We start from the raw sequence: 19,998 nt of genomic DNA, 5'->3' as shown, positions 1-19,998 counted from the left end.
CTAATTTGAAATGTACTAATTCCTTATTCTTGCGGAGGGAGGCTGAGCCACTGACTTGAACAGCTGCTTCATGACCCAAAAAACTGTCAGTCTTTCCCTGGAATAAATTGTGGAATATACCATCTTTGGGTACAGGGGGGAACTGGAAAGGTCCGTTTTCAGGATAGCAGATGTCGCGAGCACGTTCGTACGTTTTGACCTGGGTAAAAATGACTACCTCTACATTATAAAGTCTAAATCTTTCAAACTGAACCGTTTAAAGTGTCATAAAAGGTAAACGCAAAGACTTGCTCGGAGCCAAGCTCCCCTGTGTTTCGGCGCTGAGTTTATAGAGGACCCATAGTAGAATCAATTCAGCGAGAGGGGAGCTTGAAACCGTCCACTCATGCTTTCCTCCGAGTCTGAGAGAAACATAGTTGAAGGGAACACACAGACCAGTCGGCCGCACTACATGCTCACAACAGGCAGGCTCCCATCACTAACGAAAAACAACAGCAGCAGTCCCCCTGCATATAATTATTATAACACTTTACTGAACACTATGCATATATATCCAGAGAAACTATATACCACCCGTTGATGAGATTTTTTTAAGTTATTCTAGATGTCTTTTGAAATGCATATGGGCTCAACTTTGGTTTGGAAACCACCTAATTCATCCTGTTAAAATAAATCTTAAAATAAATTCATGTGATTATCAGAAAATACTCATACACAATGGTGTTTCCCCACTTTTAATGGTTTGATCATGAGGTATTTTACCAGCAGATGTCACGAATGCAGTGGATTCTTTCATCTTCATCAGGTGATACTCAATATCCAGGTGGTGAAGCTATAGTAGCTGTGGGGTCATGTGCACCCATATCAAGCCAGTGCAAAATAACACACAGCGTGGTAAATGTGGAAGAATAATCTCAGCTGGTGCTACTCAAAGACCTGTTTGCTTTGTGGTCTTAAAACAAGAGTGTGCAACTGCTCAAAAAGCAGTGTGTTATTGGCTCAGCACATATGTATATATGCTCAGCTTCCCACTCATTTTGTTCACAAGCGGTCCGAACATCTTTGCCAGTCAGTCTGTTGTTGTTCTTCACTGATCAGCCCCACTGCATCAGCAGGACGTGCCTTGCTTAAGGGCATCTGCTTCGCGGAGAAGAAGGCAAGGCTGTTCATGCAGACAATGCAGAGGATGTCTGGTGGTCTCATTGTTAAATTTACACTTAATCCAGGTCTGCAGCAGCTCAGGTTGGGGGAAAAAAGCCCAACAGCAACAACAACAGAACACCTCCTGGAGGTGGGGTTGGGTGCGGTGCCCCCCCCCCCAAAAATAAGGAAAACTACAACACATCCATAAAAAAGTCCTCTCATGAAGACAGAAAAGGTAAAAAAAAAATGTAGTGAACTAGATGATTTCATGTTTCAGAGCTGAAAATCTGCAGCATTTGGGGTCAGATTAGAGAAAGCAGCGTGACCTTTTAACCACCACCATGCTGAAAACACCTGCTGCACGCATCTGGGCCATCAGCTGATGTAAACCGAATGGTTTTTAACATCACAACTTTCATTATGAGTGTTTCAACGTGAATCTTTCTCGCACGACTAATATGCGTGCAGTGTTTGCATGCACGAGGACAGCACTCACATGCACTTGTAGTCCTCATTTGAATGTGTTTGCGCGTGCCTCATTAAGAGGTGCACTTCCACGCAACCAGCCCGCTCACCAATGTCACCTTCATGGATGGCTCCATCGTAGGAGCATCCTTCAGAATGTAACAGATTAGCTTTGCAGGCAGGGATGTTGATTAGGTCATCACTTCCCAAGGTCACACCTACACACATCTAGCAGCAGGCCCGCTGCCGTTAAAGCCCCCCACCTCTTCAGATCCTATAGAGCCTTGATTCTGCCTCCTGCCTGCGTGCGGATCTGAATAAGGCCGAATAAGCCATATCCAACAGGATAAGCCTTATTGTAATACTCAGTGATGGAACAGGCTGCTTCGGCCCCTTCAGGCTTCCTTCACCCTGAACAGACTTAAAAAAAACCCCAGCTCTGTGTTACATTACTTGAAGCATTTCTAAGCTCCTGTAGACTCTTTAATCTAACACGGACCTTCAGCATGCTGCGCAGTTGCCAGCTATGTTATGCAGTGACTGATGATCAGTTCAGGTGTTCTTCACAATGAATCTGCATTCTCAACACAACACTAAATTCCTTAACTCTGGACCTTTATTTTAAAGGGCTTGGGACCTATGTTTTTATGGCCAAAGTAGATTTTGTTGGCATAATAAAGACACCCCTCACCAGCTCTTTCTGGGTATGGGTGCTAGTGGTGGGGAAGGACAAAATAATAATTGAGCAAAACCGTTTTTACAGTTCTTATCACTTTGCAGCTGCCTTTTTCAGTGAGCACATCACCCATGTTTTATCAGACTGAGATTCCCTCCCCTAGCAGTTCCTCTTGGGGTTGTGCAACTGTTTGGCGTTAGTGCAGCGAGCGCGCAAAAGACGGACTTGTATCTGTGTGCGTACTAATTTTCCTCCACTAACTCTCTATGGGAGACAAATCTCCCTGCTGTACAGTGCTACATCTCTTTCTTTATTCCCCCTCCCCTCATGAGACAATGAACACATTGAGGCAAATCTGTTTCCACAGCCTGTGAATGAGAGACAGCCAGCTTTGTTTTGCATGAGTGTCCACACACACACGCATATGTGAGTGTGTGACAGATAAAGCAAAAGAATTGCGCTTGTGGTGTGGACACACACGGGTGTATCCAATGTGTATGAGGCTCCTACGTCATGCGTTCGCCATGTGACTCACTTGGTGTGGCGCAGGGGTTTAAGTAGTGAGTAAGAGCCATTCTTCTCCCTCATATGTCTCCGCTCGCACTGAGGCCCGGACGCGCAACACTTTCCCTCCACCCCTACTCCATCTCTGTTCATTACCCAACAGGTTGCTCTGTCAATAATGAACGCGTGCGAGTTTGACATCTGAGGTCCATTCAAAGGGAGACAAACATGAGAACAATAATCACCTGTCCATTTGTTATTTCAGGAAATCAACAGAATACACATGTGAACATTTTATTTCTTCCCTTTGTTGGTTTTTCATAAATCTCATGAGAAAACATGATTATTGTTTTTGAATAACAGCTCTGTCTGGGATAGTCTTTTTTTTTTTGGTAACCTGCTGGGATAATTGCAGGTGAGCCATGGAGGAGATAGAGCACAGTAGTGCAGAGATAGGTAAACACGCAAGTGACGTCTGTGGTCGATGACTAATGCTGTATAGACTCCAGCGCCTTGTCTTGTGAAATGCTGGGATAAAGGCTTTGTGAGGGTTCTGCAGGTTAGCTCTAACTATTGTGAGCCATAAAACATGGACACATACTCTTTATCAAAGTGGGATATTACTCCTCGTAGTGCTCGCATACCTTAGTCCTGGGCGGGTGGCTGTATGTCGATTTAGAGCCAAAAAGCCTTTGTCATATCTAAACTGTCAGTGTCACAGGAGTTCGTTTGCACGTCCATCCAGAGAAGACATTTTTGTTGCGGTGCACAGTTTTTATTGGACCTATTCCACCATCTAGTGGTGGTGCATCTGCTGTTACCTACCGCAGCTGCACGAGTCCCCGATGAGAACACAAGAAGTGAAACAAATTGGCAAATGAGGAAATGCAAATGATTAATATTTTTGTCATTTACACATTTGATTTATTTATTTTCAGAAACAGAGTGTACTAATTGCAAAAAATTTTTTTTTTAAAAACAAAAAGGCAGCTTTGGGTGAAACAAAATGAAGAAGTCAAATGTAGAGAGGAACTAGAAATAAGTTCGCCTTCTAAACAAAACACTGAGGAGTTAAAAAGAAGTTAAGAACAATATTTAATTAAATAGTAATTAATTCAGTAGCACCTTGTTGATTGCAAGGCCGCGATCATATACTGACTGCATCACTTGATCCCCAGCAGATGTAGAAATATATTCCTTCCTCTTCAAAGTCCCCATATAGTCAATATCTGCAGTGTTCCACAGTGTAACCGAGATCAGTTCGGGTGGGGGGATAGCTGTTTTTATTTGGAAATATCGTCATTTAATGCACAGCCCCCTGTTGAAAAGCAGCACCACTTGGAAGTATATTCAGCACTTGAGACTTCAACAGATTCCATCCTCATCCCATGGCGTCTCCCTCTTCTTCATCTTCCTCAGGCAGGCTCCCGGGACAGGGCTCCATGGTAACAGCGACGCCCATGCCGCTGCGTCCAACGGGCATGTCTGTGACACATGTCCATTCATTTCTATCGGGACAGTAGCATTCAACGCTGGACAGAAAGCCGTGTTGGTTAAAACCTCCTAAGTGGGACACACACACACACACACACACACACACACACACACACACACACACACACACTGATTAGCAAACATTTGCATCAATAAATAATTATTAATTATTCTGTCTTTAGGGGGTTTATTTGCGATTTCAGAACTAATTTACAAAACAGATTTTAAAGAAAACTTTTCCTTTTTAAAAAAAAAGAAAAAAAAAGAAAAAAGATTGCAGTTATGAGTTCCTCCCAATGTAATATTTAATTCGCCAGCTGCATATCAGTTTACTATAAGCATCGGAACCACGCTTAACTTCATTTTATTAAATAACACTGAGTCAATGAGCCAGATTGGGAAGAAAACAGAGTGCAGCTCACTCTAGGGTAACAGAGCAGCACCTACTGATCTGCCTACCGGTCAATGAGAGGGATTTAATTACTTAAGTAGTCAGTATTTAGAAGTGTGTGTTGCAACACTCAGTAGAAATCGTGGAAGCGTTTATTACAGATATATTATCCTGTAAACATTAATGACACTGATAAGAGCAACATTTTTCACTCATCGCTTCAGATTCATGAAGTTGTATAATGTGCTTAATACCAAGCATTAGAAACCCGACTGACCGAAGACGAAGATGCGTCCCTGGTGGACAGTGACTCCATGTGCGCTACGAGAGTACTGCATCGAGGCCCTCTGCTCCCACGTATTCCTGGCTATGTTGTAGCGTTCCATAGTGGCCAGCTGGCTCTGCCCATCATAGCCTCCTATAGCATACAGGTAAGAGTTCACACACACCAAACCTGCAAGCACAAACAACACAAAAAATGAAATTTGCAACATAAACATGCCAGAGTTTCTTGGAGAACATCAGACGAGAAGACTGAAACAACTCTCATGATTACAGTCATCTTAACAGAAATCTGAATTATTTTAATCTGTACAAAGGCAGACGTGTAAAAAAAAAAAAGAAAAAAGAAAGAACAGGTTGCAGTTTTACATTGGGCTGTTTGTTAGGCAAGAGCAGTGGAAAAATAACATGTTACTTAGTGACTTTTTGAGGTGCTGATAGGTCAGATTTTATTATCTTGGGAGAGCAAAAAGTTAGTGCTGTCCCTCTGTTTCCTGTTTTATACTAAGCTGCCTGAAACCTTATTTTGGGCAAAGGTCAGAAAAAGTAAAGACTATGTGAGAGTACTAAAGATAAGCGTGAAAATGGTAAACACTAAATGTGTCTAAACCTGCTTCTCATAAGAGCCAGAAATGCCCACAAACTCACCTAGTCCGCTGCGTATAGTATTCATGGGAGCCAGCTGTTGCCAGGTGTTAGTGTCAGGCTGATATTTCTCAGCTGTGTTCCAGCGGTTCTGTCCATCATAGCCCCCCACTACATACAGGGCCCCCCCGCACACCGCCACGCCGGCTCCCAGGCGAGCAACCGACATTGGACAAACAAAGGTCCAGCGATTAGACTCGGGATCCCACCTGCAAACCAAACAGCATTTGTGCAGAGCACTTAGTGCAATGATAATCTGTTGACAACTCCTAATGATATTACATATTAGTCAATTGACATAATTAAATTAATGTATCAGCGCCGCAAACTTTAAACCGATTCGGTGCGAAGCAGCTGCGCGCGGCAACTCTCTCGGTCTACACGAGCAGTCAACTTTAAGTGGATTAGGTTAAGCTGGCAACCATGTTTGGCAACTATGAAGAAGCTGTACTTGAAGCCAAAGCTATCGCAACACCAGTGAGCGTACAGAGAGACAAGAAAGTCCAGTCGTGTCCTTGGAGAAAACCGGCTGAATTAATATAAAGACAGCTTGGGATAAAGAGTGGCAGCAGGAGGAAACAGCTGCTCAATCCAAGGATGGGGGAAAAAAAAGAAAGCAAAAACCCTGCCTACCAGCACCTCTAAAGTAATTTACCAACAAGATGCAAGAGCTATATCAATCTTCATGTCTAGCTCTCAGCAGAAATAATATATTTATTTAGATCTATATATTTCTTGCATGACAACCCACAGGACTCTTTGCATAGGCAAATAATGGAAGGCATGACAACAAGAAACAATCAACATGAGCAGACGGGACTTCTTGTACTCTGACTGGTTAATGATTAAAAGCGTGTTGGCACAGTTGCTGGCACTGGTCGTATTCCAGCTGAAAACTGCTGATAGGAGTGTGGCTTATATTGCATCACCTGTCCTTTAATGTTCGGAACGCGCCTTAGAAAAAAGCAGCACTAAATTCAAGTCGCATTGTGACATTGGCCCTGCACTATGATCACTAAAATTTCTGCATCTACAGCGAGGTGCGCAACAGTGGCAAATTAGGAGCAAGGAGGTACGACTCCCCGCCGAGTCTCCGGCATGTTGCTTACATTCGTTTGGGAAGCATCCTCGGGAGAAGAGCCGTTGCTGCCAACACCGATTACTATAAATGCTCTCGTCTCCTTTGATGTGTTACACTTTCAGTTTTCATCTCAATACTTTTATCAGCTTTCATTATATTTAGCAGCTTCTCAGAAGAAGATTTCCAACTGGTTTCTGATGAGCTCTAATAATTCTCTGCTGACTAGCATCTTTAAGACAGTTTTACATTTCAATCTATTAAAAAAGTGTTTAAGGTCACACTTGAAGTAGAAAGCTAATAATATCAATAGAAAGTGCCATTCTTGAGACTTTCTGTTAGTAATCTAACCTACATGAAAGCATTATATCTCCTTCTCGCGGCAACGAGAGGTAAAGTATACGCAACCAGATCTACATTCCTAAGAAGTTTGTCTGTACATGTTTTGAACGACCTCATGTTTTTGATGTTATGATGTCTAATTAGGCTAAGAGGAATACCAGCAAATTCTTGACTGCTCTTTAGCTTGAATAGCAGCCATTCATTTAATCTCTCTGGTGGCAGTCCCCATACGTGCGCCGAGGTAACTGCGCTTCTAAAAATCTGCATCTTAAAAAGAAAATCTGTGCTTCCACATTCAGCTTATTAAACACAACTTTAATGAAGTCAAATTACTTCTCGAGTGTCGAGTTAAAGACATAAATCGTCAAATAACAGCACAGAGATGTCTCACTTTTCCACCGTGTTGTGGTGTATCGAGCCCTGGGAGCCTCCGACAGCATAGACGCAGCCATCCACCACGCCCACCCCGACCCGGTTCCTGGGGATGTTGAGGGAGGCTCGCTGGCTCCACTGGTTGGTCATGGGGTTGTAGCAGCTCAGGGCGTTGGACTCTGTGTTGGTTTGAAGCGACAGGTTTCTGCCTCCAACCTGCGTTTAAGAACACTTTAAAAGTTTATGTTGAGAAAAGTGAAAAGAAAAACAACCCAGAAATCGCACTCACTGGCCACTTCATTAAGAACACTTTTTTGATGCTTGATATGAATTTCATTAGGTGGTTTTGACCATGTTTATCTCCATAACTGCATTGAGCTGCTGACATGTGATTGGCTCATTACATATTTTAATTTACGTGGACTTGAGCAGGTGTACTGAATAAAGAGTCCAGCAAGAGTAACTCTGAGTTTACTGCATTGTATCTGATCTCTGCATGTTGTTCACAAATTAAAGCTCATTTCATTGACCGTATGATAACTGATGCAACATACAGTGTAGAGCAGTCCAAACAGTGTGCAGGCTCCCAGACCACTGCATGGCGTCCCCATGTCAGCCAGTTTTATCCAAATATTCCTCCTTGGATCGTAGGCCTCCATGGATGCCAGAGAATGCTGCCGGTATCTGAACAGACAAAAGAAAGTAGTGACTGGCTAGTTACTAAGATGAATGTCCAGAGTAAATAAACAGCTTTTCATGAGAGCTTGTGACATAACTTTGAATCCTTTGTTTGTTATTTGTATAAAGGTTAAAAAGGATATAAAGGATCTTGTCATATAGAGGCACAAATGCCAAAGATATAATATGGTGATTCATGTATGCATGCAAAGCTGGTCTCAAAATTTAGTCTTAATCAGTAGGAAATGTGAAAATAATACTCCAGTCATTATCTGCTCTTCCTTATGTCAATACGCACTGATTGCTATGATTGTGTCTGTGTTTCCACAACAGCATCATCCCATAAAACAGGTCTATGAAAACAGAACAACATGATCATTAAAAAAAAGTCAATACAGCTCAATCATCAGTTAGAAGTTTACGCAGACAGGATGATTTCTCTTATGATAACACCAAGTCGAAAAACAGATTTTTCTATGATGGATAGGAGCCCAAAAAGCAGGGCTACTCTGCAAGGAAGACAGACTGTGTAACCTGCTCAACAGTCACCAGATGGCAGACTGAGCAACTTTCTGAATTCTTGATAAAACACAGTCTGAGCTCATTACCACGATAGTGTATTGTCTGATAATAATGATTAATATATGACAATCAGAACCTCAAAATATTTGCTGCAGCCAGTCACACATGTTTGCTGAGCATACACAGTGTTTGATAACTACCCGCCGGCCACGTAGATAAACTGAGTTCCCCGATTAGGAGCAGGAGGAAGCTTCCTCAGGGTCATATCCTGGAAGATTTTGGACAGGAAGTCCTTACAGGAATTAGCCTAAAATTAAGATAGGACACAAAATAAAATAAAAAATATATGGGAAAAAAAATGGGTCATATGGCTTTTTTTTTTTTTCTTTTACACTTTGATACCAAAATAGCATACTAGTTTTTATAAGTGCAGCTGTGGTTTACCTTGCTGAGGATGGGACAGGACAGCAGCTGGTTCTTCAGGAACTTAGGCGGCAACGCATAGATGTGAACTGCATTCAAGAGGGCATGCAAATAGGGGGCTCTGCTCTCCATATCCCAGCGTACCCAGTCTGTGCAGGCTTTATACACCTGATGTGGATTTTATTCAAATATATTAATGCACAATTTGTTATTTATGTCTAATAGAGAATCTAACAGGAGATTCATTTAAGTATATTTTTGAATGAATACCATTTGTGAATGAAATGCCTGTTGTATGGCTCTCAATCAGATTTCAGATTTTTATTTTAGGGTCACACACCTCAGACTCACAGAGCACCTTGAGACTGTCCTGACTGATGAGCTCCAGCAGCTGGCAGTGAGTAAGACTGAAGAATTCCTCTTCTTTGGTCACCTTCAAGACAGATGCAGCATTTGGATTTTATTCAGTTTACTTTTCAACTTTAAGTATTACTTCCATTGATGTGAGTCGACAGGTATGAGGCAGCGGGAGAAACTAAAAAGCTAGATTCCATCATTTCATGAAAAAGGCAACAGGAGAAGTCAGAATAAGTATTGGCAAAAAGAACATAAAAGGCTTGGCAGTGACAGGGGGGCTCGATTTGTTCTCGACTCAGACAGATATGTGGAGCTCGGTTTTGGGTAAGCATTAAACTGACACTGAGTCAAAGTTCTTCGGTTATGTAAAGCGCTCAGAAACAAAACAGAACACGAGCCAGTGAGGTGGGTCTCTAAACTGTGCATAATTATGTGGGGACAAGTAAAACACAGTGATGATTCTGTGGGATAAGACTGCCCCATGTCTGCCTGTCCACATATATTCACCTATCACCATAGTTATCTCTCAGTTCTTGTGCTTTGCCTTAACAAAATCATCCCCACTGAGTTGGCTGAACTACCTACAGCTAGTTAGTCTTCAGAACAGGTTACTGCCAGATTGGACTTGTTCGCATGCTCTCCACCCTTGGGTGGAGTTTGGCCTGCTATGCCAGTGCTCACAGATAGGAAAGGTGCTGTTTCACAAGGTTTTGTTCAGATGTCTCTGAGAGAAAATAGATGTTAAGAGAGGCATTTTAATGCACCCAAGTATGGCTGTTGCACCCGGCTCAGATATAGGCTCAGCTGATAAGTACAGAAGTGGATCTATTTGCCTAGGTGCAAATAGGCCCTCTGCTCAACTTCTTTTTAGCTACGCGAGAATAATTTGAGATAAAAGACACAGTTTCTCATAATAATAACTGCACGTAAAGCTGTTGCATGTGCTGTTACCTCACTGAAGTGTGTATTGATGTACTCCCGACTCTGTTGATGCAGTTCTGTGCAACCGATCTCCTCAGCGAAGCGGGAGATACCAATGACGTTAGCTGGCTCTAGGTGTTTAATCAGATAATCGCAGCATGCCTTTGCCACATCCTCAATCTGATACCTTGCAGGATGTAAAAGAAGCAGAGGAGCATTATAGTCTTCACCTCAAAATATGACTTAACACAGTGGTCTGGATCTAAAATATGTTTACCTCATAGCAGCCAAAAGCACATGCAATACACACTTTTCTCCCACTGTTATGTGAGAGGTGTAGGCAAAGTCAATAAGTCTCCCGACCACCTCAGGGCAGACATCACGCAGGGTGACCTCCGAAGCGTGACACTCCTTGAAGCTGCTGGTAAACATGGCTCTGAAGTAGGAGCTACAGGAGGCCAGCACAACTTTGTGAACCTGAAAGAAAAAGGTTGTGATGATAATGAAACACTGGAAATGTGCTCAACAACTGAATGACAAGCGATCCAAGAAAAATTATGAGCTCATTTTGAATTAGACGGCAGCAACAAAAAGGAAGTTGGAACTGGGAGAACAAAAGGCTGAAAATGAAACGTAGTTAGAGTAATGACAATTGTTCTAATGTGTGGATTTTGTGTGTGTGAGTGCGATTCAGCTTCGACCTTGGCAGATTAGTGTCTCCAGTGACTGAGCTAATGATAAATCCCACTGAAGTAAAATAGCATAAACTGCATGAGACATGAAGGGAAGTATATTCATACGTGACTGAATAGTCATTCGTGATGGAGCTAATGATAGGTCACGTTGAAGTACAACATAGAAAAGAAGAAACCATTGTGATGGAGTGGTTTTGATGTTTGAATTTGGCTTTAAATCTTGTATGTGAAATGTCCCAGAGAGAGTGAGAAGCAATAGGGTGTGACTTAAAATAAGGAGATTGTAGACACCAAAAAGAGCAAAAGAGGATAAAAGAGGGCTCCTAGGAACAGTCAAAGCTGTTCTTGCTCTAGTTTCTTTGTGATAGGCAGTAAACATCTGGCCCTGGGAGTCCACAATTAGAAATTACAGCAAGAAATGCCAGAGGAGCAACCACTGCCCGAACACTCTGGACTCATGAATAGGTTTTTATATTTCTTGGCTTTTCCTCTTCTCATTTTTTCCGTGTTATATTATAAAGTCAAACATGCAATTAATTAAAGTTGTTAATTAAATCACTTAAGTAATTATTATTAAGTATAATTTATTTAATTTGGCTTTTGCTTTGCTACTGCTAAATTGCGTAAATTAAATATCCTGCATTCAAAAAGTCTAAATTGTGGACATTTCCTTTTTAATCCCTTGTGAAAAAGTAAAGGTTAAAACCTGTGTATTATTATAAGATCGCTCAAGGGGTTCTTACAAGTTACTCTAGCCTTAAAAATTAACAGATCCTCTGGGCCTACTTTTCCAGACCACTAAATGTTAACTAACTGGGCTAAGAAGTGCAGAGATTTAGAGGAGAGCTGCTGATAACAGGTATGGCTGAAGGTAGAGGGCTTGACCAGAGGGCCACCCTGGCAAGGATGCTTTCAAAGGAAGCAAGAACGACATTTGGAGGACAGAGAAGCAGGTAGAGCTGGGCATGTCTCGTCCCCTGCCTACTGGGTAATACTCATAGGAACAGAGACTCACAATTTTTAAACAGAGAGGTGGTACCACACCTTCTTGTATTGGGGGTGGGGGGTTGGATAGTGCAAAGGCACCATATGTGAACATGATCCACACACATCCCGTTTGACCAAAGCTCATTTTAATGGATCTCTGATGATATCAGGGTGCATTAGTGCCTGTGAAATAGCCAGATCAAACATCTGGCAAGGCACCATCAATGCTGGAAGATGTATAGAGGTTACATATGCTCCCATTCTGATGACGTCTTTTTTAGGAAGGGCTTGCATATTTCAGCGAGACAACGCGAAACTGCATATGGAATCTATTCCAACTGCATGGCTTCATAGTAGAAGAGTCTGGGTGCTACACTGGTCTGCCTGCACTGAAAACATGAAATGAGATAATATGACAAAGACGACCCAAGACTGACAAGCAGGTGGAATCTATATCAGACAAGAATGGAACAAGGTATCTCCCAAAGGTTCAGCAGCTGATCTCCTCAGCTCACAGAGGCGTAATGAGTGTTGTTAAAAGAAGAGGTGATGCTACACTGTGGTAAACATGGCCCTGTCCTTTTTTAGAGACATGTTGCTGCCATCGAATTCAAAATACCATCTTACAAATGGTCCAATTACTCAGTTTGAGCATTTGATGTTTTCTGCGTTCTATTGTGAGTAAAATGCGGTTTATAAGATTTGCAAATTGTTTTTTTAATTTATTTACGCTTTTAAAAAAAATGGGTTCACATTAATATGAATCATTTTGAATAATTATTTTCTTATATATTTAACTTGTCCGAGAGCCTTTTATTATATTTGGCGTGCACTTTGCAAGTTTCTAAAATGTAAATGGAAAAACTTGCTGTCACTGCGCGTTGTTTTTCAGCAGCACTTTTTAAATGCTGACCTTTGTATTAAATTTAAATTGTCATAAAAAAAAATAACCCAACAACACAAACTACACTATGATTCTAAAACTTCAAACACGACCCATTACCTTGAAGTCGACTGTCCTCTCCTTGTATGTGACATGCAGCACCAGATCACACAGCAGTTCGTTCTGCCGGAACTCATCCATGGCCTTCAGGGCCCTTGAAGCATGGTTCTCGACGGTGTAGTCAAGATATCCAGACCCACGCATAGAGGGAACCACAATAGCTGAGAAATCTGAGTCGCATGTTGGACGTTTCTTCTTTTTAGGGCAGTGCATTATGGGGAGAAAGCACTTTAGATCTAGTTTTTCAGTGATACAGTCTTTTACAGTCAAACGTTTTTAGTTCTTATCCCATTGGATTCAAACTTTCAACAGAGAAAGTTCCTTTGGTCTTCAACTCATCAGTAGGTAAAGGCTACAGTGTGCAAGTATCCTCAGTTCCTCCATTTTGCCAAAAAACATTCAACACAAAAATAGTCTTTTAGCATGTCGACAACCCCCTGTGTAATAGTACATTCCATCGGTGATCACTGCTACAGCCAGCAGGCGAAGTAAGATGTCCAGATGCTGCAAAAATTAAGCTCAAGTCATGCGTTTCTCTGCAGAAATACAGCAAGGAACCGTATTTGTAAACTGACGGTGAACCACATAAGGCTCGCTCAGCCACGTATCCTGCCCCATCTGACATGACTGACAATATTTGTGTCACACAGTTCCCAAAGCAAAAGCAACGATCATGAAATTACTTTTGGTCCGGATTTGAAAGAATTCAGGCTTTTCAAAGTAGTCCATTCTGACGTTTTCCAACGTCTTCTGCCATTTAGCGTTTTTACATGAAAAAAGGAAGCGGTTGGCACATGTGTGCAACTGCAATCAGTTGTATCATAGCAGGGATTCTTCTTCAACTCATGTGATGCTTATCCTGGAGAGAAGAGGGTAAAACAGAGAGAGGGGGGGTGTTAGGAAAGCTGAGAGTTTTTCAGTGATTTAAAAAGAAGCAAATATAATCAAGATCTCCAGATATGGCATTTTTTTCTTATGCGTATGTGGGTGTGTTACTGTGACACACTGTGGGTTTCACTTCCTTACAAATGAATCCGAAAAAAACGTGTTGTGACGAACTGCTTTATGACACAGCTTTCAGCCGAGGAAATAATCACTGTGTTTGTGATTTCTTCTAAGATTTTCATAACTGCAGGTTAACAGTCTGCATATAAACCAGTTATCCTTGTACTTTTTTGTTTTTGTGTTATTTAATTTCTATTGCTTGATTTCATTTTTGACTTCCATATGACTAAATGTGATATTTTATCCTCATAGAGTGACATCTGGCTAAATACAGATTTGTTAGGACTGATATTTAAGAGAAGTGAAATTACACAACCAGATAATGACTTTCAAGCTATTGTGATCATTGTCCTTAAACTTTTTTTAAACTGTTGTCACAGGGCAGGAGGTGGGGTACACCCATGACCAGTTTAGAACCACCAGTAAGCCTGAGTGAGAGTCCTTCAGCTTCCCCTATAGTATATATAGATTTTTATCATGCTACCTGAGGATAATAATTAAATATAGTTATTAAAAGAAAAAAAAAAAAGCAACTTTGATCTATCCAAATGAGTCATCAGGCACATGCTAATTTTTAACTTGCATATTTTGATGTATGTGGTATATCTTGCTATTTTAACGTAATACTGACCTGCCAGATTGGTCTATACATGTTCAGAGAATGACGCTTATTTTATTTTGTTTTGTATTTTTTAATCCACTATTTAAGTAAATTTAAAATCAAACCATTAAGCTTCGATTGAAGTGCATATTTATGACTTTAATTCAAGATGTTCACCAAAGATTTTGCATTAACTATTCAGGAATTGTTCATTTTTATACATAGCTCCCTGTTTGAGAGGCTCAAAAAATCGAACTTGCATTTCGCATCTTTCACTGAAACTCTCAATATGCGATTTAAATGTTTAAGTTGTAATGTTTAAGTTCGCTATATTTTTGATTAGCCTGATAAACCAAAATAATCCATCCATCTTCATCCGCTTTATCCGGGGCCGGGTCGCGGGGGCAGCAGCCCAAAATAAACCTATCAAACAGATAGCGAAAAAGCCTTAGGTGTGGCCATACCCTATCAGAATTAATCTAAAATCAGAAACTTGGACGAGGTCTGGTCAGTAAGCTCAAACATCAGGCATTTGCCTCACTGAAATCACTGACACTAAAGACCAAGCAATGGTGGAAGCGTGAGTGACTGCCATTCGTCTGGAGGCCAATTTGTTTGCCCAAAGTTTTGTTTTTGCTACAGGGTGTCCTCTCAACTTACAAACTTATTTACGTCTTATGTAAGAGATATGCAAAAGGTTTTGTGTAACAGGTTTAAAGATAATTAGAAGAATTAATGCATTAAGCTGTCAAATTATGAAAAAATGCAAGTAAATAAAAGACAAAAGCAATTATTTTGTAGCACACGTCTTTATGCAGAACAGCACACCTTGATCAGCTACTTGTCAAGCAAACAGTAAAATCTCCTGCATGCCAGCGTCAGTTGCTGCTGCTCCAGCTTGAAGCAAAACAAATCAGCTCATGAGGTGGAGATGAAGAAAGGACTTTTGTTATCTTGCCTGGTAGATATAGTGCATTTGTCTGTGTGAGAACCCTTGGAATCATTAAACATGTAAGCATTAAGGCGGACAAATCAAGGCCCCGCTGAAGGCTAAACCATGCAAGATCCTTTTGACTATTATATGCAAAATGTCATCATTTGCAGCTTTTTGGCAACACGCGTGCATAATTAAAATACTATTGCCACACACATTTTGGAAGATTTTTTTTTTTAAGTCAAAGCAAAAGGTGGTTTAGAGATAAGGGGATTTGCAGAGCTGCACAATTAAATCTACTCAGCCACCAGCTACCTCACATCTCAGCCTACAGTTAGTCAGCCTGCTTGCTGGTCATATGACCCAATGTGTCAGACAAAGGGGGGGTAGGGCAGAAAAAATGAGATTTTCAGGGAAGCACACACTGATGACAGTAAAATGATGGAGAAAAAAAAAAGATAAGAGGGGGAAGTCCACTCGAGGAGGGAGTAAAACAGTAACGCTGATATGACACTTGGTCTGACCAGTTTATTGATTCTAGCTAGATATGAAGGTTCTGTTTGACCGAGGTCCTCACCGGTAGCACCGCAGTGGGAGTGCAGTTTAGTTTAGTTGCATTTAGAAACTCCTTAAATCAAATATCTCAATTTGATTTAAGGAGTTTCTTTCTTCCTTTTTCTTTAAAAGCAGTTTTTTGTCAGATGATATCATACTTTTGACACTAAAAACAAAGAGAAGCATTGAAGCCACTGATTCCGGCTGCAGATGAGTTTGCTTTTCATAAATCACACGCCATTCTTAGTGCAGAATTTCTGAGAAGAAACAAATGGGGCAGACAGTTAACCATTTACAGATTGCTTCCGTACATCCCGAACAGTAGAGTAACTGGTGCAGTCAGCACTTATGGCAAATTTCCTGTTTAGAAATGTTATTGAATTACTTATTTCAAAACGACCTTTTTAAACAGATTAAAACTGAAATAAATATCGTCCTAAACTGCTGAGCTGTAATGAGTGCACATCCTTCGAAATGTTTTGTAACAGTAGTGACAAAAGCGCCTCTGCTGTGTCATCTTTCGTGTCACCATTGACTTTTCTCGAGACAAATGTTGATGATGACAAAAGCACATTTTCTGAAAAAAAAGAAAAGGAAAAAAAGAGGAAGACTGGAGTTGAATGCCACGGGATGATTGTAGTGTTTTAAAAAAATTGAAACATCTGTTAACTCAGCCATAACAGCCCAACAAGGAAGAAAAAAAAAACAAAAAACCCACTCGTAAGCAAGTTCCGCTGTGCAAGCTTGAATTTTGTAGACCAGTGCATGTGATAACACAAAGTCTAACCAATGTCCGTGCGATGTTCGATTGCACCTATGTGTGAACAGTGCAGGTAACTGTCCAAGGAAGTGAATGCCATGTATCCTGCTTTCTGCACAGAGCACCCTCACCTAAACCAAAGGAAGTAGGCCTATTTCCAGATGTGATCATTCATTTAATGTGTACTCTCTCTCTCTCTCTGGATAAGATAGCACCTCTACACAGTTGCTATGTTATTTTTATTTGAGTTACTGTTGCTTTCCTATCAGTTCGAAGTAGTCTGGCCATTCTCCTCTTGAATCAACAAGGCAGAGAAGACTCACGCTCACTGGACATCATCCTTTTTCCTGACCATTCTGTGAAAAACCTAAAGATGGTTGAGTGGAAAATCTCAGCAGATCAGCAGTTTTTGAAATACTCAGACCAACCTATCTCCACCAATAACCACACCACGTTCAAAGTCACTTAAATCACCTTTCCCCCCCCCCCATCTGATGCTCGCTTTGGACTTCAGTTTGACCATGTCTAGATGCCCGAACGCACCAAGCTTCTGCCATTTGATTGGTGGATTAGATATCTGCGTTAATGTGTATTTGACCTATTAAAGAGTCTAATGGACATCATTTAGAAAATCAGACAACACCAGTGCCTCATTTCTCACATTTGAGAGGGATGCAGATCTCCAGCTAAACTGAACAGGTTCTCCCTTTGCTTGCACTCCCACACTTTAGCGAGTGTCATGACATTCAGCCTAAGATATTTTGTGTAATCTTGCTGGTGAACAGAGAGCACTGATCACATTCCCCCCCTTTAGAGGAAAAACAGTTGACACACTGGAGGTGGTGAAATTTAGGAAATAAGTAGTTCCCAAGCTTCTTGTAAGGAAGTTCAATAAACAGAAACCCTGGCCAAGTGCTACACAGCCTAAAATATTTGAAAAAGAGCTACAATTTATTTGTGTGTGCCATTCAACCAGAGACAGAAACAATAAATACACATCAAGCCTGTTGTGGAACGTGTAGGAAAATAGCTTGTTATCCTAAAAAGCATGCTCTTTTGGGACTTGTGTAGCCTTTCCCCCCTTTCATCTTCTTCTTATTATAAAATTACGCGGATTCGCAAATTAATCAACAAACTTGCATTTATCATTCCCTTATTCAATTAATTACTCAACGGGAAATTGAACTACAGTTATTTCTTTAAAAATTGTATCTACTTTTATTCATTTTATGGAATTTCCTTTTTAAAAGGTCGACAACATTTTTATTTTTTATATGATTTAAAACTGGTCTGGGGACTGTTAGCTTTTTCTGAATAAACGAATCAAGAAAACGAACTATGGCCACCGGATCTACGTTTAAAATGCAGAAGCACAGCAATAGAGACCTCTTTAACATTTTCTTGCGTCAAAAGAATGATTTAGAGAACTAATATCAAGTAAATATCCCTACGTTTGACTGGTCCTGAACAATAAACAACTTTTTAAAATCAAACCGCCTAAACAAAATTCCACCGGATTCTATTTGAATTTTGCAATTTAGTCAAAATATATTTGATTTTATCTGCAAAACCAAAAACAAATAAAAGGCACAACAGCAGCAGCATTCAGCGCTCCGCATGCAAAGGCGACAAAGCAAACGTTTCAATTCCCCTTTAAGAGTCTGCGCACCAGGAGAGGAAATAAACTCCACTGCTCAACAAGAACCGTACAAACTACCCCAGCCGAGGGATCAGCCTGTCCGTGAACGTTGCTAATGTCGGAATAGTGATGTCAGGAGTGCTGCTGGAGGATCACAAACTCACGAGAACCGTCTTTAAACACATCACAGCGATCCCCCTTTCCTCTCTCCCCCCAACCGAAGGGCGCGTCCGCGCTGGTTTTATTCTCCAACAGCTGCAGATTCACTTACCTACAAAAACACCTGGTCGGCAGCCGCTAAAACTCCTCCGTCGCAAGAGAACGGGGCGCATTCACACAGAAGCCAACTCAAACAAGTTACGCAAGACTTGCCCAATCAGCACGATAAGTGTTCGCCGGTGTTTCTCTGCACAGATCTCTCCGTCCTACCAGGAAACCCGCTGATATCTCGTCCTCCACGTCAAAGGGACAAATGTGCACTTGTGAACTTCGTCGATGCTCTGAGTCGCTGAGGGCCGACGTCCAAAGGCTGTAGTGCTGTTGGTGGTGCTGGTGTTGGGGGAGGAGGAATATACACCAACATGACACTGCAACTTTTCACTCCGCAAACATTGTGCGGGGCAATAACTACGCATGTTCAGACCTACACGGCAACTAGTCGGACGCCGCATTCCTCAAAGTGAAACTGAACTTTGACTGGGGCAGGACAGCGGCTTCAGGAATTAGATAATAGTTACGCAGATGAAACACGCTTCAGCGAGAATAACAACAGCATATCTTTTATCCAACAACCCGAAACTCTCTCACACACACACACTCTCTCTCTCTCTCTCTCTCTCTCAGGAGAGTGAGCTGCAGAGGAAATCCACAACATTTCCTGCAGTTCGTTCAGATGGATTAAAATCAGGGCCCATGGTAGAATGGTCAGCTGTTTTCTTTATTCTTTGGCGCTATTAGATGCAGGCTTTGAGTTTCAATAAATCCCTGCGTCGTTATGTTATGCTAAGATATGTCATATCAAAAAAGGATGTCATTTGTTACATCTATACAAAAAAACAGAAAAAAACCTGCATGCTTTTTGAGCTATCGAGCTCCTTTATGTGTCCATTCTCTATAATTCCTCAGGATTACTTTAATCTTAGAAACTTGTTTTGAAGGTTTCCCTCTGTTCAGCCTGTGGACAGTTTTTTGTTTCTATTTTCCCCGTCTAGCTGAGGTGGTTGTGGACTCGTTGACTTTATACTTCCTGATAATTTAACTGTCAGCACAGAGACAGAGGTTATTTAAGCCTTTACTTTAACCATGCTTGGGGTTATTTCTTTTGTCTTTTTCATGCTTGTCTGATTGAAATGAAATGTCCACATGTCACCCCATGTAAGGGTTGACAATAATTTTGTCTGGGCTGTTTTAGACGATCTTTGTGGAAAAGGAGATACTTGATTATGTGTTTTAGCAGGACTATGATCCCAAATATACATCAAAACTGATTTTGGAAAGGATACAGAAGGATAATATTAAGGTTATTG

General features: G+C 41.2%; 1 protein-coding gene across 3 annotated transcripts; it reads right to left on the bottom strand.

The window, feature by feature from the left end:
* Positions 1–3,689: 3,689 nt before the first annotated feature.
* keap1a (kelch-like ECH-associated protein 1a) lies at positions 3,690–19,530 on the bottom strand. 3 transcript variants are annotated; one of them, XM_026151929.2, is made up of 12 exons: positions 18,637–19,530; positions 12,979–13,837; positions 10,571–10,770; positions 10,324–10,480; positions 9,356–9,448; positions 9,037–9,183; positions 8,793–8,899; positions 7,947–8,076; positions 7,412–7,608; positions 5,604–5,809; positions 4,951–5,127; positions 3,690–4,351 (listed from the first exon to the last, which is right to left on the bottom strand). In XM_026151929.2, exons 2-12 carry the CDS (start codon positions 13,189–13,191, stop codon positions 4,170–4,172), a joined length of 1,809 nt encoding a protein of 602 aa, XP_026007714.1. In that variant the 5' UTR covers positions 13,192–13,837; positions 18,637–19,530; the 3' UTR covers positions 3,690–4,169. The 3 variants fall into 3 exon arrangements, with proteins under 3 accessions (XP_026007714.1, XP_026007713.1, XP_080149559.1); XM_026151928.2 differs by having other exon boundaries at positions 18,744–19,530; XM_080293433.1 differs by having other exon boundaries at positions 18,845–19,530.
* Positions 19,531–19,998: the final 468 nt, after the last annotated feature.

The sequence above is a fragment of the Astatotilapia calliptera genome, chromosome 19 (assembly GCF_964374335.1).
Source record: "Astatotilapia calliptera chromosome 19, fAstCal68.1, whole genome shotgun sequence".
Taxonomy (NCBI): domain Eukaryota; kingdom Metazoa; phylum Chordata; class Actinopteri; order Cichliformes; family Cichlidae; genus Astatotilapia; species Astatotilapia calliptera.
Note: the sequence above shows the minus strand (reverse complement) of the source record. Positions and strands in the feature narration are given on the sequence as shown.

Coding starts and splice junctions, on each gene's coding strand:
- keap1a (XM_026151929.2), bottom strand. CDS start 13,191: ATGCACTGCCCTAAAAAGAAGAAACGTCCAACATGCGACTCAGATTTC. Junction 8,900..9,036: donor CCTGTCCCATCCTCAGCAAG/GTAAACCACAGC, acceptor TCTTAATTTTAG/GCTAATTCCTGTAAGGACTT. Junction 5,810..7,411: donor CACCACAACACGGTGGAAAA/GTGAGACATCTC, acceptor TTTGGTTTGCAG/GTGGGATCCCGAGTCTAATC.